The sequence below is a fragment of the Carcharhinus amblyrhynchos genome, chromosome 10, assembly GCF_965287045.1.
Source record: "Carcharhinus amblyrhynchos chromosome 10, sCarAmb.v2.hapA, whole genome shotgun sequence".
NCBI lineage: Eukaryota > Metazoa > Chordata > Chondrichthyes > Carcharhiniformes > Carcharhinidae > Carcharhinus > Carcharhinus amblyrhynchos.
Genome location: NC_137333.1, coordinates 82,281,951 through 82,300,026, shown reverse-complemented (window position 1 = coordinate 82,300,026; position 18,076 = coordinate 82,281,951). Strand labels below are relative to the sequence as shown.

The following is an 18,076-nucleotide window of genomic DNA, read 5'->3' as shown; positions in this document are numbered from 1 at the left end:
CGGCGGTGAGCTGCCTTCTCGAACCACTGCTGTCCTAGAGGTTTAGGTACACCCACTGACCTGTCCAATCTTTCCACATAGCTGCAATCTTCCAGTCCTGACAAGTTCCTTGTAAATCTCTTCTGTACCTTATCTAATGCAATCGCATCCTTTCTGTAATGAGCTGACAGTACTGAAATTATAACCCAATGTTTTATATAGTTCTAGCATAACCTCCCTAATCATATAATCTATGGCTCGCTTAATAATTCCATATGCTTTCGTACCTTCAGATATCTGTGGACATTATCTCCAAGGTCTCTCACTTCTTCTGCACCTCTCAGTATCCCTCCATTCATTGTGTTTTCCTTTGCCTTGGTGGACTTTCCCAAATGCATCACTATTGGGTTCAAACTCTCACTCTGGCTTCCATCCTATTTGCCATTTTCCTACCCATGTGACCAGTCTATTGCCATCTTTCTGCAATCCACAGCAATCCTCCTTGCTATCAACCATGCAGCCAATTTTTGTGTGTCATCTGAAAAATCTTTTGATCATTTGCCCCTGCATTGACATCCAAATGGAGCTTGGTGATGGCATCCATGGAAGAATGGTACAAATTCAAGTGAAGACTTGGATGGATTATTGGAGGGCTTCAAGCACCCATGGGATTCAAGTAGCTTGGGGAAAAAATGGACTCCAATTGAAAATCATTGTAGCTTACAAGAACATAAGAAATAGGAGTAGGAGTAGGCCATCTAGCCCCTCGAGCCTGCCCCGCCATTCAACAAGATCATGGCTGATCTGATAGTGGTTCAGTTCCACTTACCCGCCTGCTCCCCATAACCCTTAATTCCCTTATTGATCAGAAATCTACCTGTGACTTAAACATATTTAACGAGGTAGCCTCCGCTGCTTCAATGGCCAGAGAATTCCAAAGATTCACTACCCTCTGAGAGAAGTTCCTCCTCAACTCTGTTCTAAATTGACTCCCCCTTATTTTGAGGCTGTGCCCTCTAGTTCATGTTTCCTTTCTAACTGGAAATAATCTCCCTGCCTCTACCCGGTCTAGCCCCTTCATTATCTTATATGTCTCTATAAGATCTTCCCTCATCCTTCTAAACTCCAATGAATTCAGGCCCAATCTACTCAATCTCTCCTCATAAGCTAACCCCCTCATCTCTGGTATCAACCTGATGAACCTTCTCTGTATTCCCTCCAGGGCCAATGTATCCTTTTGCAAATAAGCGGACCAAAATTGCACACAGTCCTCTAGTTGCAGCCTCACCAGTATCTTGTACAATTGCAGCAAGACCTCCCTGCTTTTGTACTCCATCCCCCTCACAATAAAGGCCAACATTCCATTTGCCTTCTTCATCACCTGCTGCATCTGCAAACTGAGTTTTTGCAATTCATGTACAAGGACCCCCAGGTCCCTCGGCACAATAGCATGTGCCCTTTAAATTTGCTTTATTTAATGGATGACCGCGTCTCAAGTTTTTAGGTTAATCACTTCAGCTCCCTTACGGTCTGGAGAAACAATAAATCTTCCCAGGCTTGAGTGGCTGAATGGAACTTTATAGATCAAGTTGATCTCTCAGCAACACAATAAGTGGTAAGTTTTAAATCAACAACACATTTGTTTGAAGGGAACAAAGAAACAAAACATGCAAGGTTACACAAGCATAATTTATTTGAAAAATAATCTGTTACAAAATATTGTTAAAGACTTATATTTGCAAACAAAATTCACATTTTAAATGCTCAGAAATCACATTTAATATTCAACACATTAAAAAATTTAGGAATTATACATAGCCAGAAATTTAAGCTCTCCAGTCTAACCCTATCCAATTTCAAGCAGCATGAGTGTAACATTTTACATTAACATTGAATTCAGGAGTTGGAATGTCTTGAAGTTGTACAAGACATTGGTAAGGCCACACTTGGAATACTGTGTGCAATTCTGGTCACCCTATTATAGAAAGGATATTATTATCTAGAAAGAGTGCAGAAAAGATTTACTAGGATGCTACCAGGACTTGATGGATTGACTGGGACCTTTTTCTCCGGAGTGTAGAAGGCTGAGAGGTGATCTTTTAGAGATCTATAAAATAATAAGGGGCACAGACCAGCTACATGGTCAGTATCTTTTCTCAAAGATTGGGGAGTCTAAAACTACAGGGCATAGGTTTAATGTGAAAGAGGAGTGATAGAAAAGTGTCCAGAGAAGCAATTTTTTCACACAACAGGTGGTGAGTGTCTGGAACAAGCTGCCAGAGGTAGTAGTAGAGGTAGGTACAATTTTGACTTTTAAAAAGCATTTAGATAGTTACATGGGTACGATGAATATAGAGGGATATGGGCCAAATGCAGGCAATTGGGATTAGTTTAGGGATTTTTAAAAAAAAGGCAGCTTGGACAAGTTGGACCAAAGGGCCTGTTTCCACGTTGTAAACCTCTATGACTCTACTGCAGTGTTTAATGTCTGTAACAGATTTGGGAAGTAAATGCCTATAGCTGTACAATTGTATTTGTATTGCCTATGCTTTCCCTATTAACTTGTTTCTTTTATCAGTGGAAGGCTAACTTTGTGAAAGCAGAAAAGGAAGAACCCAAAGAAAAATTGTAGTTCCTAGAGAACTTTGTCGCTCCCATTAGGCAGCTCGTACTCTTTGATTATTCATGTAGTGCCTGCAGCCAACTTTTCCCTTCTTCATTAAAAATTGGGAGTCTTAATTAGACAAAAGCTATCTTGATCTAGGGTTACGGCAGAATTTTGCATTTTGAACAAGTCAATACTTGAACTTCCTGTGAGCTTGAGCACAGCAGAAATAAGTTCAAGTGTTGCAACCTGCTCTAAAATCAAAAAGTTTTTTGTAGCATTACAATCACAGTATCCTTGGCAACTCACACGGCACCCTTTACCCAATCTCAGTCCAACAGGCAGTTTCAGCCAATATAAACTTCACCAATGATACCATGCTTTTCAGATCTATTTGCCATCAACTCTTCTCATTTTCACTTGTCCAGCATCTACCAGCTCCCCCCCCTTCACTGCAATGCTTCCTCAGATGTACAGCATTGTGGAAATGACCATTTTTGTTTAGACTGAATCACACACATGGTTTGTACCAGGTTAAGGGAATTTTACTTTGCACGGAGTCACCCTCTATCTAACCTGGAACAGTTTGGTGTTGACACTGGGATTCTGCAATAGGGAGCTGTTCCATTTTATACCATCATCCCTCATCCTCTACAGCACAGTATAAAAGGGAAAAGTCAGCTGATCAGGAATTTTCAAAGTATCTAACATGTTGATATGTATAAGATATCTGTGGCCTGAATTTTTTGCCCATCATACATTCCCAGACATGGTCGGCACCGGAGTACAATTTCACACTGCTTGGCCAATGAATGGCCACCCAGACTGGAATGCACTCTGAAAAGTTCAGTGCAACTGGGGAAAGTGGGGACGGAGAGAAGGGACTGGTACTTCCAATGTGCTCCCTGTGGGGGAGCGCTGCTGTAGAGCTTTGTCATCAGGGAGCTACTGATCCTGTGAAAATAAAATCGATGTTACAACTATGCCACAAGTGTCCAGGGCGCACAATCACACACAGTCCTCAATCCCCAGACTCATCTGTTAGTTTTATTTGAGCTCTGCCCTGGAGTGAGGTTGCAATTTAAATGTAGAGGCCATCTGGCAAATTAGTCCACCTGCAAACCACAAAGATTGATAGCCAAGATAAAATTCCAGACAATTGGTGTTTAATTAATTAAATTGGCTTCCTGATTGCTAGCTGGCAAGCATCCAAATCACACATATGTCCACCAACCAAAGCATCAGACCAAAATGTCAGGTAAGGATGTTGGGATGCACCTCTGACATCTTCTTTTGCAATCTTATGCACTTCCAGGTTGGGCATGTGCCCAAACTTTATATGTAAAATTCTGGCCTTTAAAGTAGAAAACATTTCACAGAACAGAAAGAGAAAGTGAACAATATTGCATTTACGTTCTTTAGCTTAAAATCTTTTTTGAAACTGGAGTTGGAAAACACTGTTCTCAATGTTATGAGGTAAAACAGCTGCAAGGTTAAAAACTCTGCATAAGAGTGACTTACTTAAATTTAATCGCATCAAGCTTCAATATGTTAGCGTCCTATTTTGAAAAGAAAGCATCACATTGGTGTTTCTTGAAACTGCTGCCTTTGAGCAAGGGCCTGGCTGCTCAGCAATCGTTGCTGCTGTTGTAGAAACTGGACAACTTCTGGACTTCTCAATAGTGACTAAAAATAAATGTAATAAGCATTACTGATCAAACTTTATTTTAACAAGTCACTTACTGCTGCACTGGAATATTTTGCACACTATCTAGATTTTAAAATATCTTCAGAGTTTTTCTAACAAAAATTTCTCAAACTTCATTTCTCATCAAAAAGGTGAATTCAGTACACCCATGTTCATAACAGGAAGCCAAGTTTAGAGAGCACAAGCAGGAAAATAAACATTAGCATTGCAGGCACATTTCTGATTGCATTCTTCAAGTTTGATTCTCCACCTGGTTTAGTGTTAAAATTATATTTTCTTTAAAAATAACAATTCAAAACTATGCTGGGATCAAGTGGGGAAAAAAAAACACTGCTTTACAGGGCATTTCTTGTTGCTAATCAATTTTATTGCAATGGATTTCAAATTTGAAAAGATACTTCACGCATAATGTATTAAAGAATTTGTTGATCAGGTTATTTAGCTCATCAGGCCTGTGCTAGTCTTTTATATCCCACACAAACCCCTTCCCACTTTGCTTCATCTCACTCCAACATAACTTTCTATTCTTTTCTCCCTCACATACTTAGCTAAGTCTCCCTTAACATGCATCAATAAGAGACAAGTAGTATACATCAAAACAACTGAGGTGTCCAAATTCTTTTCTTGAGAAGCTCAACATTCAAAGATGCAGTCCACAATACTTCGTCAGTGCATTTCATATAGTTGGCAGATGCCATTCTCAATCAGCATCAAAAATGTTGAGTAGTTGTCTTTTGTTCAGACTTTCACAGCAGAAAATGGGGTAAAAAGGAAATGGGCTAATCAAAATGCTCTTCACTTACAATTATGATTTTTTAAATTTTCTGGTGTTCTAAAATTGCTGTGCCTCAGATTAAAAATGCAAAGTTTTTCCATTCAATAGAATAACATCCAGGAAATTACAGTGCTGAAATATCATTTGGTAAACCAAAGCTAATGTGCTTGATATTTGGGATGTGCCTCATTTTGGGTTAAAACAATTAACCAATTAAATCAAACTGAGGGACAAATTCAAGGGGCAGCCCCTTAACTGGATTCCGTCTTATACAAAAACAAATCAAAACCCAAAACATCAAATTAAAATGTGATTCAGAGAGTTGATAAGGCACCCCAGTTCCTGCAGTGCCCACCCAGCATGGAAGACTTTGACAGTGCCAGTGCGCATCCTGTCCTCCTTCTTCAGGAGCACTGGGCCGTGAATTTGGTCGTGGCAGAGAAGCAGGCAGTTGGGTCAGATGACCCACTCAATTGCCCACTGCCTGGATCTGTTGATGGCAAGTTTAGCCAGGCCCAGGAGCAGGTTCACATGGAGGTCCATAAACTTCCTCCTCTGCACGGGGGTTCCTGTAGATTAAGAGCATGGGGTTGAAGTGCAAACAAAACGAAGTAACTGAAAAGGGAGTTGAGTCCATAACAAACTATATATGCATGGTTCTCAAGACTGCAAAAAACAAAAAAGGCAGGCTCCTTGGGAGTCCACGAACTGAAGCAACCTCTGGTTGCATGGGACTGTTGCGTGCAACACCAGTTCCATAATGTTAGGGGCAGGACTCCTCTATTGCAAGAACCTCCACTGGGGACATTCAGCCAGCAACATGGTACACCAAAGTGTGTCCAGGCATTGGGTACAGGAGTGAAGGGTGTGCCACAGAAATCCACTTAGGAAAGCCCTCTGCACAGTGCAAAAGGGTACAGAGGGCACTTCAAGGCCGCTTGGGTTATGGGAATATTTGGGATGTGCCCTTCCCCAATTGCCAATTCTGATATTGGTTAGCAAATGTTATATCAAGAAATTATAGCAACACTGTGTGCTTATTGCCATACACTGTCTAGAAGTCTAAATTAAATTTGTAAAGAAAAAAATCCATCCAACTATCCCAACAGCAGCAATGGTCAAGACAGCAAGTGATTAATAAAAAACTATGGACATACTTTTTGTCTGTGAACTTTATCAGATTGTGTGTCTGAAACGTTTAGAGACCTATTTCATTTAAAAAAAACTATAAAAAAGTTTTTCTTTTAATCTTGCATTTTCCCCATAAACTTTGACAGGCCTTCAAGTAATGATCCAATACATTTTTGAATGTTGAAATGAATTTTTTGCACAGCATTCCACAAGCTAAATTTACTTCATAAGCAAGATTTCTCCTCATCTCCATTTTGATGCATCTAGTATATGGGACATAATGCTGCAGGGCAAAGCCATGGCTGATGGAGATGAATTTAAGTATCAGAAGAATGGCTGGGTAGTTGTGTGCCAGCACGTGAAATTTAGGGATCACAACAAACACTTACCAATCTTTTTTGATTTAAAACTTGCTCAAGAAGGCTTGCTTTACGACTCGTTTGATGCACTATCATACAGCTCAAACGTTGTTTAGTTGGTCTTTCATCTGTATCATCCTGTGGAGGAACCAAAACAAATAACTAAGTGCTTCACCGTCAACAAACAGCACAGAGTGTTAAACTTCCCCATTTTAAGTGCAAGATGGAAATGTTTCGGCACCCTCTAGATAGAAGAGGGCATTTGGGATCTGAACAAACAAAACAAGCAACTGTATCTTCTTGACTGGTTTAGGAGATTGCAAGGTTAATGGCATAAGAATTGAGAAGCAACTGAGAGTTGGAAGCTGCAATTTCAAATCAGAAAGAAAAAAGGGAAAAGCTTTTTTAAAAATTGAAGAACTGAGGCGCTGTTAATTTTGTGTCAGATATGTTGAACGGCCATCATTATTACATTAGAAGTGTAATTAGACTTAGTGGCCCAACATATCAATGGTGAGTTTAGTTTGTATCAACCATGCAGATAATTAACAGATTTACACTGTGAAGTGGTGAAAGGTTCTATGTAAATCCAATGTCCCAAGATGCTTTATAGATAATGAAGTACTTCTGTAATGTAGGATAGGTGTAGCTACTTTTCATACAAAGTCTCAAACAGCAATGTAATAATGATTAGATTGAGATGAGTGATTTGGCTGAGTAATAAATACTGGCCAACACACAGAACTCTGAAGCTCTTTTCTGAAGTCATGCTTGGGAACTTTTACATCTGCTCCAAATGGTTGTCAAGGCATTGGTTTACTGTCACTGCTAAAATTCGGCACCTCCAGAAGAAAACAAATTTGTGACATTTGATTTGCTTTGGGCTGTGAAATGCCACTTACTCAAACAAAGCAAAAGGCAGAGAGTGACAACTTGAATGGGAGCCATTTCACCTGAAAGTGTTTATTATTTAGACATAAATAATATCAAGTGCCATTAAGCCCACCAAACGTCCTAGATCACTGTTACACAAACACCAAACATGCTTACTGCTCTATTGCCCACCCACACTTTGGAAATTGACCAGAAGGCTGTGTTCCTGCTCCCAAATTACAAGCAAAAGCTGAAACAGGAGAATCCAATAAAGACAACTGTGCAATGTTGATCTGAAGCATCAAATGATTTCCTGTAGGACTGCTTTAAGTCAGTGGACTGTTCAATATTTAAGAACTCAGTGACCAACCTGAATGAATATGCCACGACAGTAACAGACTTCATTAGTAACTGAATAAAAGACTGTGTGCTAAAAAAAGCTAATCCGTGAGTTTCCCAACCAGACATCATGGGTGATCAGGGATATCCACCGCTTGCTGAAGTCCAGGTCTGAGGCATTCAAGTCAGGCAATCTATATCTTGACCTATACAAGAAATTCAGATACGATCTATGGACAACCAAAGATGCCAAGGAACAGTATTAGACCAAGCTAGAGCCCCAGGTTAGCCACACAGGCTCCTGCTGATTATGGCAAGGTCTGCAACACATAAAAGGCTACAAGATGAAGGCATGTAGAATTGCTGGCACCAATGCACCCTCCCCAATGAGTTCAATGCATTATCATAGAATCACAGAAACCCTGCAGTGCAGAAAGAGGCCATCTGGCCAATCGAGTCTGCACCAACCACAAACACACCCAGGCCCTATCCCCATATCCCTAAACATTTACCTGCTAATCCCTCTAACCTATGCATCTCAGGACACTAACGGGCAATTTTAGCATAGCCAGTCAACCTGACCTACACATCTTTGGACTGTGGGAGGAAACCGGAGCACCCAGGGAAAACCCACGCAGACATGAGGAGACTGTGCAAACTCCACACAGACAACGATTCAAGCCAGGAATCGAGCCCATTCCATTCTCATTTTGAGCAAGAGGTCAATAAGAGTACATGTTCCACCCCAGAAGGCTCAGCCGATCCAGTGTCCAAGGTTACCATCACAGATGTCTAATCAGCCTTCTCAGAAGCCAACCCGCAAAAAGTGACTAGCCTGGATGGGGTACTTGGATGAACACTCAGATCCTATGTGGATCAGCTGGAGGGGGTATTTGCAGATATCTTTAACCTCTATTACACCACTCTGAGGTCCCTACTTTCTTTAAGGTATTTTTGGATGACCAACATTCTTGTACCAAAGAAAAGGCTGGCAACATGCCTTAATGACTATCGCCTGGTGGCTCTGAAATCCACCATTGTGAAGTGCTTCGAAAGGTTAGTCATGGCATGGATCAATTCTGGCCTCTCAGATTGCCTGGATCCACTTCAGTCCACCTATCGCCATAACAGGTTCACAGCAGATGCCATCTCCCTGGCCCTACACTCAACCCTGAAACACCGAGATAACAAAGACACTTATGTTGGACTCCTATTTATTGACTACAGCTCAGCCTTCAACACCATTATCCAAACAAAACATATCCCCCACTCCACAACCTAGGACTCGCCTCCTCCCTCTGTGACTGGATCCGAGACTTCCTAACCCACAGACTGCAATCATTAAGGACAGGTGACAATACCTCCTCCCTGACTATCCTCAGCACAGGTACCCGCAAGGCTGTGTCCTCAGCCCCTTACTATACTCCTTATACTCAGATGACCGTGGCCAAATTTCCCTCCAACTCGATTTTCAAGTTTGATGACACCACCATTGTAGATTGGATCTCAAACAATGAGACGGAGTGCAGGAGATAGAGAATCAGGTGAAATGATGTGACGACAATAATTTCTCCCTTAATACCAGTAAAACAAAGGAGTAGTAAATGACTTCAGGTAGTGGATGGAGGACATGCCCCTGCCTACTTCAATAGGGATGAAGTGAAAATAATCAAGTGGTTCAAGTTTCTAGGTGTCCAGATCATCAACAAAATGTCCTGGTCCCTCCATGCTGATGCTATAGTTAAGAAAGTCCACCAATGCCTCTACTTTCTCAGGAAGCTAAGGAAATTCACCATGTCTGCTATCACTCTCATCAAGTTTTATAGATGCACCGTCCTTTCTGGTTTTATATTAGCTTGGTACGGTTCCTGCTCTGTCCAAGACCACACGAAACTACAAAGGATCATGAATGAAGCCCAGTCCATTATACAAACCAGCATCCTATCCACTGACTCTGTCTACCACCATAATCAAGGATACCATGCACCCTGAACATACTCTTTCACCTTCTTCTATCAGGAAAAAGATACAGAAGTCTGAGGTCCAGTACCAACCAACTAAGAACAGCTTCTTCCCTGCTGCCATTAGGTTTTTGAATGGACCTACTTTATATTAAGTTGACTTTTCTCTACACCCTAACAATGACTGTAACACTATATTCTATACCCCCTCCTTTCCTTCTCTATTTATGGTATGCTTTATCTGTAAAACACGCAAGAAACAATACTTTTCACTGTATATGTCTGACAATAATAAATCAAATAAATCGTTATTTTGGCAGCAGAATCTGGCCCACAGACTTTATGAAAAAACTACATGATCTCAAATTGTGCTTTGCAATTGATGTTGGGTTGAAGAAAATTAATCTGGTTATTTGTGGGCAGGTACAAGATATGCTGACCCATGAAATTGGTGGGATTATGATGACGTGGCATGCAAAAAAGACAAAAACTAACATAAACTATAATTAAAAGACCGGAAAAGAGATTCTAGCTGATTATTTGCAAGGTTGCTTTATTGCTTAGATATTCATTATACATCTTTGATCCAAGTTATCCAGATCAGCCAATGTCTCAATGATGAATGCATCACAACATTCCACGTTCAAATTTTGGTCTGTCTGGCATATAGTGCAGTATTAACAACAGCTAACCCACCAATCCTGAGCAGGGAGGGGCAAAGGATGTGATTTGGCCTACTTTTTACTCCTGGCTATTATCCTACAGCTTCAATGTATGTGCACAACAGGCAAACATCATTAAAAAAAATTATATATCGCCATATAAATGCGTTCCATTATTCAGGCAATCTAAAGACACTTTATAGCTAATAAATTACTGCAAGTGTACGGTAGTCGAGTAATCAGAATTTCATATCCCATTATCATTAGAAAATGAATTTGATAAATCTGATATTTGCAGGCAGGTACAAGATTAAAGGGACTATTTAAGTTTCTGGGTTATAAGAAAAACCTGAAGCTCTAATGCCCTTCAGTGACAGCAGTTTGCTAATCCAATCCAGCATAGCCTATGAATCTAGCCCTGTACTTAAAACCTTCAGGATGTTTAGGAACAGAAACAAAATTCTATCTTACCAGTGCCATCTATATCCCAAGAACAAGCACCGCAGCAAGTAGCACTTGGCAAAGTTCCTCCAAGAGCAAATTTTCAGGGAATGGTTCAGGCAGGGTCGGGGGAAAGAATTTAAGTGCGTTTAGGAGAATTTTCTGGATCAGTGACCCAGATGTTCCAGTCTCCAGATGGTTATACCCCAAAAGATGTGCTGTGGAATCTCTCAAAAGGCCCAACACAATGACTCCACAGTGTAGCAGGATGTATGTTCATAAAGCAGCAGCAAAGCCTGATGGTTAAAAGGGCTAACTCTGTATCAGGCTAAGGACTGTGGAAACAGTAAAGAGCAGCCATAGAACAAACACAGCAATTGACTGGACAGTGGTGGTTGCTATGCCTTGAACAGGCAGTGATTGAATATAGATCCCTGTGTTGTGTTCCTGAGAGAATCACGACCTCTGACAGAAGTATGACTCAAACATTTGCAGCCAATAAGATAATGATAGATTAGTGCCTGTCCTGTGAGTACTTGAACGGAAGCACAATCAGTACATTGGCAGCAGTAACTGTGGAAGCAGTAAGACGCCAAGTCCAGGTCTCAATCATTGGAACAAAGCCCATCGGGAGGGAATCTGAACCGTTCAGCTCGCCATAGGTAGTATATCTAAGTCCAAGTTGAGTTTGGATATTTTGTGAAGTTTTGATACTTTGTGTAATATGAAGGAAATCAGAAGTTAGTTACTTTGTGTGTAACAAAATTTTATGTCTGCTGTGTTAAATGTTAGTAGAACTTGATATTTTTGTGGTAGCTTAGTAGAACACACTAAAGGAGATTTATTGTACAATAGAGAGTTTGAGTGTCTTTGTTCAAAATATCAGTTGACCCGATTTTGAGGGCAACAATTGGAACAGCCCGGTATGTTTGGACATCTGTTGATGAGCAATTCCCCTGCATCTGGAAACTTCTGAAATTCTGAGTTAGAGTCAAAGACTTCAGAGGGCTATGACTTACTTGATGTGGAAATGCTGCTGTTGGACTGGGGTAAACACAGTAAGAAGTCTCACAACACTAGGTTAAAGTCCAACCAGTTTATTTGATAGTAAACCCACAAGCTTTCAGAAACGCTGTTCCTTCGTCAGGTGCGTGGAAAGTTCTGATCAGAGAAGGGCATATAAAGGCACAAACAGTTTACAGAATACTGATTAGAATGCGAGTCTATTAATAGCAGGTTAGCTATCAAATAAACTGGTTGGACTTTAACCTGGTGTTGAGAGACTTCTTACTATGACTTACTTAACAGAACAGTTATCAAGAAAAAGGCAAAAGAATTAAAACCAATTCTAATGCCTGGGCAACTATTCTACTAACTGCAACTTCCAATCTGATCACCTGACTAACTCTCTCCTGACCCTCCACCCCAAGACTATCCCCAGACACACTGTCCCCCACAAACAATCCCCCAGAGCTATTCTCAGCCCTTAACCAACCCCAAATACTTCAGATTATCTAACTTCCAGCCATCCCTACCTACATCTCCCACTTTCCCTGTCACCTGCTGGCCTCCCCCTTACCCACCCACCTACCACCCACTTACCTGCCATTCTCCCCAAATGCACACACCTGCCATCCTACCCCTTACCTACACACTTGTCATCCTACCCCCTCACATATTTAGCTTTACCCTGTAGATTCTTCAAGTGGTTTTTGGCACATTTGACAGCTTGCCCATAAAGTGGGCATGCCTGTCTTCTGACGATCCTGACCTATGAAGGAGAATTCCCAGCGTAGGCATGGACAACATTTCTGAAAAGGCCTGGGTGAGAAAAGCAGAGTTCTGGTGAAAGCTAAGTAACTAGGAGCAGAGTGACAATCTGTCGTAAGGAAGGTGTTGGAATCATCATTAAAGAGGTTACAGCTGGGCACTTAGATTAAAGGTAATCAGGAAGAATCAGCACGGATTTAGGAAAGGAAAATCATGTTGGTTCTTTGAAGGGTTAACATGTGCTGTGGATACAGTATAGCCCTGTAGAAACATACTATATATGGATTTCCAGGAAGCATTTGCTAAGATGCTACATTTAAGGTTGTTGCGAAAATTAAAAGCTCCTGGTATAGAGGGCAATGTATTTACATGGATTGAAAGTTGGCTGGCTGGCAGAAAACATAATGCGTGAACAAATGGGTCTTCGTCTAATTGGCAGGAGTGGTGTCCCACAGGGGTCTGTGCTGGGGCCTCAACTTTTTACAGTTTACATCAATGATGTAAAATGTTGTGAAAAGGACATGTGGAGCTAGAAATGGATAGCACAGGTTGGGTGAGTGGGCACAAATCTGGCCCGCATAGTGTGGGGAAGTGTGAAGCTGTTCACTTTGGCAGTGAGAATAAAAAAAAAGACATGCTTAAATGGAGAATGGCTGCAGAATGCTGAGGTGCAAAGGGATTTAGGTGTTCTAGTCACAAAATAGTATGCAAGTGCAGCATATAATGAAAAAGACTAATAGAATGTTATTCTTTATTATGAGAGGAATTGAACAAAGAAGTAACGATGTGTGTCAGTTATAGAGACCATTACAGTGGTGAGATCTCAAATAGCCTGTGTAGTTTTAGTCTCTTTATTTAAGGAACAATGTGAATACTTTAAAGACGATTCAGAGGATGTTAGATTGTTACCTAGAATGAGCGGCTTGTCTCATGAAGATAGGATGGACAGGCTGGGCTTGTTTCCACTAGAGGTCTGAAGAGTGAGGGGCTGACTTGATTGAAGTAAAGAAGGTCATGAACTGTATTGACAAAATGGATGTTGGAAGGACGTTTCCCCTTGTGGGCAAGTCCAGACGTAGGGGGCACTATTTTAAAATTAGGGTTCACCATTTTAAGACAATGATGAGGAGAATTCTTTTCTCAGTGGGTTGTGCAATTTTGGAAGGTGGTGGAAGCAGGATCATTGAATATTTTTAAAGTAGAGATAGATCACTTTACAGCCAATGAAGTACTTGAGAAGTGTAGCTTATGTTGTAATACAAGTATTGTGGCAAACTCCTCCAACCAGCAGTGTGATAGTGACCAGTAATTTGTTTCTTAAGATACATATTGGATTATGGGATTAAAGTCATGTCTCTCAAATTTAATTGAGTTTTTTGAAGGAGTAACCAAGAGGGTAGATGAGGGCAGTGCCATTGATATTGTCTACATGGACTTCAGCAAGGCCTTTGACAAGGTACCGTACAAAGGTTGCACAAAGTTAAATCTCACGGGATCCAGGTGAGGTATTTAAATGGATACAAAATTGGCTTCTTCACAGAAGCCTGAGGGTGGTTGTAGAGAGTTGATTTTCAAACTGGAGGCCTGTGACCAGCGGTGTGCCTCAGCGATTAGTGCTGGGTCCACTGTTATTTGTCATTTATATTAATGATTTGGATGAGAATATAGGGGGCATGGTTAGTAAGTTTGCAGATGACACTAAGATCGATGGCATACTGGACAGTAAAGAAAGTTATCCCCAGTTGCAAAGAGATCTTGATCAATTGGGCCAGTGGGCTAACGAATGGCAGATGGACTTTAATTTAGACAAATGCGAAGTGATGCATTTTGGTAGATTGAACAAGGGCAGGACTTGCTCAGTTAATGGTAGGGCGTTGGAGAGAGTTACAGAACAAAGATCTAGAGGCACATGTTCATAGCTCCTTGAAAGTGGACAGAGTGGTGAAGAAGGCATTCGGCATGCTTGGTTTCATCGGTCAGAACATTGAACACAGGAGTTGGGATGTCATGTAGAAGTTGTACAAGACATTGGTAAGGCCACAGTTGGAATATTGTACGCAATTCTAGTCACCCTATTATAGAAATGATGTTATTAAGCTAGAATGAGTGCAGAAAAGATTTACTAGGATGCCACTGGGACTTGATGGATTGAATGATAAGAAGAGGCTGAATAGATTGGGACTTTTTCCTCTGGACTGTAGGAGGCTGAGGGGTGACATTATAGAGGTCAATAAAATAATGAGGGGCTTAGACACAGTAGATAGTCATATCTTTTCCCTATGATAGGGGAGTCTAAAACTAGAGGGCATAGGTTTAAGGTGAGAGGGGAGAGATACAAAAGTGTCCAGAGGGGCAATTTTTTCACACAGAGGATGGTGAGTGTCTGGAACAAGCTGCCAGAGATAGTAGTAGAGGCAGGTACAATTTTATCTTTTAAAAAGAATTTAGATAGTGACATGGGTACAATGGGTATAGAGGGATATGGGCCAAATGCGGGCAATTGGGATTAGCTTAGGGGTTTTAAAAAAAGGGAAACATGGTCAAGTTGGGCCCAAGGGCCTGTTTCCATGCTGTAAACCTCTATGACTCTATAATTGTTGTGCAAGGGCATCAAAGGTTATCAAAAGTTGACAAGGAATGTGAAACTCAACACACAGATCAGCCATGATCTTGTGAGTAGTGGAGCAGACTCAAGGGGTTGAATGGCCTACTTCTGCTCTGATTATGTATTTATAAAATAATGGTTTGGACTTAACTGGACTGTTGTGCCCAATTCTGGGCACCATTCTTTCGAAAGAATGTGAAAGGATTTCAGAGGCTGCAGAAAAGATTTATGAGAACAGTTCCAGAGATGAGAGATTTCAGACATGCAGATAAGACTGGAAAATTGAGATCTGTTTTTCCTAAAGAAAAATTGAGACAGGCTATAGGGCGAAACCGTTGCCATTGGTAGAAAGTTGGTTGAAATCAGTGAAAGGTTTGATTTAAGGTGAATGGCAAAAGACAACACGAGGAAAAACTTATTTTATACAATGAGTGGTTTGGATCCAAAAAGCACTGCCTGAGCGTGCAGGAATCAAGGTTCGAAAAGAACTTGAATAATTATCTGAAGAAAAACATTGCAAGCCTACAAGGAAAAGACGGAAAAGTGGAACTAGATAAATTTGTTTTGCACAGTGCTGGCATCGGACATGGCTTGTTGAAAGGCATCCTTCTGTGTTGTAACGATTCTGTGATTTAAAAAATGAGACATGTAAATGTCAAAAGTATGACATTTCCAGTAAATAGCCTGTCAACAACAACAAGAGATACACATACAAGGAGAGCGAGGTACCCAGGGACAAATAAACCTCTATTTTCTCAGAAGACTAAGGAAATTTGGCATGTCAGTACAATTCTCACCAATTTTTACAGATGTACCATGGAAAGCATTCTTTCTGGCTGTATCCCAGGTTGGTATGGCTCCTGCCCTACCCAAGACCACAAGAAGCTACAAAAGATCATGAATGTAGCCCAATCCATCACACAAACCAGCTTCCCATCCAATGACTCTGTCTACACTTCCTGCTGCCTCGCAAAGCAGCCACCATAATTAAGGACCCCACGCATCACAGACGCTCTCTCTTCCACCTTCTTCCTTCAGGAAAAAGGATACAAAATTCTGAGGTCATGTACAAACTGACTCAAGAACAGCTTCTTCCCTGCTGCCGTCAGACTTCTGAATGGATCTACCTTGCACTGATCTTTCTCTACACCCTGGCTATGACCATACACTACATTTTGTACTCTCTCATTTCCTTCACTATAAATGGCATGCTCCCTGTATAGCGCACAAGAAACAATACTTTTGCTAATAGTGTGACAATAATAAATCAAATGGTAAAATACTGTGGGTGCTGGAATCAAACAAAAACAAAATGCTGGAAAATCTCAGCAGGTCTGACAACTTCTGTGGAGAGAGAATACAGCCGACATTTCGAGTCTAGATGACCATTGTTGATTCTATTCTCCCTCCACAGATGCTGTCAGACTTGCTTAGATTTTCCAGCATTTTCTGTTTCAGTATCCAGAGTACCTCAACAAAAAGTCAGAAACGTTGGCAAAAGACCACCAGAGAAACAAAAACAAATAAAATTGTTAGCTCTACAGCTACTGTTTATGCTCACATCACTCTTGTTTATGTTGACCATGGTCTGGGCGTTCTGCTTCTTCTTATTCTTGTATTTGTCCTTGTAAGTTTTGTTGCGGTGTTTTTTGCACATCCAGGGTTTCCTGGTTTTGGCCACCTGGCTAGTGGTTTCTGTACATCCCTCATACACACATTCCTTGAGCTTGCTCTGGCCGCTTTCTTCCTCTTCCTCATCTTCCTCCTCATCATCATCCTCTTCCTCCTCGTCCTCGTCGTCGTCCTCTTCGTTGTCCTCCTCCTCCTCCCCGTTGGCCTCCTCCGGGCTCTCTCTGTTATCAGGAGTCTCCAGCCTCTCTCCTCCTCCTTCTCCCTCAGAACTAGCCGCGTCCATGGCCACCGTTGTCAGCTCCTGGTGGCTGACACTGCGTGGAGATACAGTCAGCTCTTCGTTGTTCTTGCAGCTCTCGTTCATCTCCAAACCCCCGCAAACAACTGCTTATCAGCCGCCCACACCAAACTCCGACTCCCGCACTTCACTGAGCATGCTCAAACATACACCCTCACACTGAGCATGCCCAAACACTCACCTCCCCATATTGAGCATGTTCAAAAACATTGAGCATGCTCAAAAACGACCCCACACTGAACGTGAACACTCCCCCCCCCCCCGCATTGAGAATGCGTAAAGACTGCCCCCACCTAGGCCTGCGCAAAGGCTACCTCCAATCAATTGTTCTCCTCATTGCATACGCAATGTAAATAAACACGCGCGGAAAGTATGCACGTGACCGTTAACCGCCGTTTCAATGGAGAAAGTTTTGAATTTACGGTTCCGGCGGGTGGCGTGATGACTTCAATAAGGCCCATAAGGTTGGCTTTTGGAGTATGAGCTCCCTGATTGAGGCCATATTTGCGTTTGGTTTGCTATTATTAGCACATGTAATAGTATACGGTGAAAAATATTGTTTCTTGCAGATTATACAGACAAAGCAGATTATAAATACATAAATGAGCAGAGAGTAAATAGGGAGAGAATAGAACAAGTAAAGGATCGACAAGATTGTCTGTGTGGATCCACAAGGGATGCGTGAGATCATAAATGAGTGTCTCTCATCTGAAAGCCATGAGTATTAGGGAACTTGGAAAAATAGTCATGAGGAGTGTACATGTTGTTCGTCCATCGTCATCGATGAAGACCTCGACACCATTAGTCATTTTGAGGCTGGTTGTGGTGTGTCCGAAGATGACTGATCAGGCCAATTCGGGCATGGAATGTCCTGGCACATATTGGCAGACTTGCGTAGACACTGTAATTGTTGCACTGCTGGCTCTGGACTTGTGCGG

The 18,076-nt window shown here is 41.5% G+C and overlaps 1 protein-coding gene across 2 annotated transcripts; it reads right to left on the bottom strand.

Annotated features, from left to right (window-relative positions):
• Window positions 1-1,649: 1,649 nt before the first annotated feature.
• On the bottom strand, window positions 1,650-17,277 carry rfxap (regulatory factor X-associated protein). 2 transcript variants are annotated; one of them, XR_013888059.1, is made up of 4 exons: window positions 16,770-17,277; window positions 6,588-6,695; window positions 4,106-4,270; window positions 3,924-3,938 (listed from the first exon to the last, which is right to left on the bottom strand). XR_013888059.1 is itself a non-coding variant. In XM_080197484.1 (3 exons), exons 1-3 carry the CDS (start codon window positions 17,202-17,204, stop codon window positions 4,163-4,165), a joined length of 651 nt encoding a protein of 216 aa, XP_080053610.1. In that variant the 5' UTR covers window positions 17,205-17,277; the 3' UTR covers window positions 1,650-4,162. The 2 variants fall into 2 exon arrangements, 1 of the variants encoding a protein (XP_080053610.1); XM_080197484.1 differs by having other exon boundaries at window positions 1,650-4,270.
• Window positions 17,278-18,076: the final 799 nt, after the last annotated feature.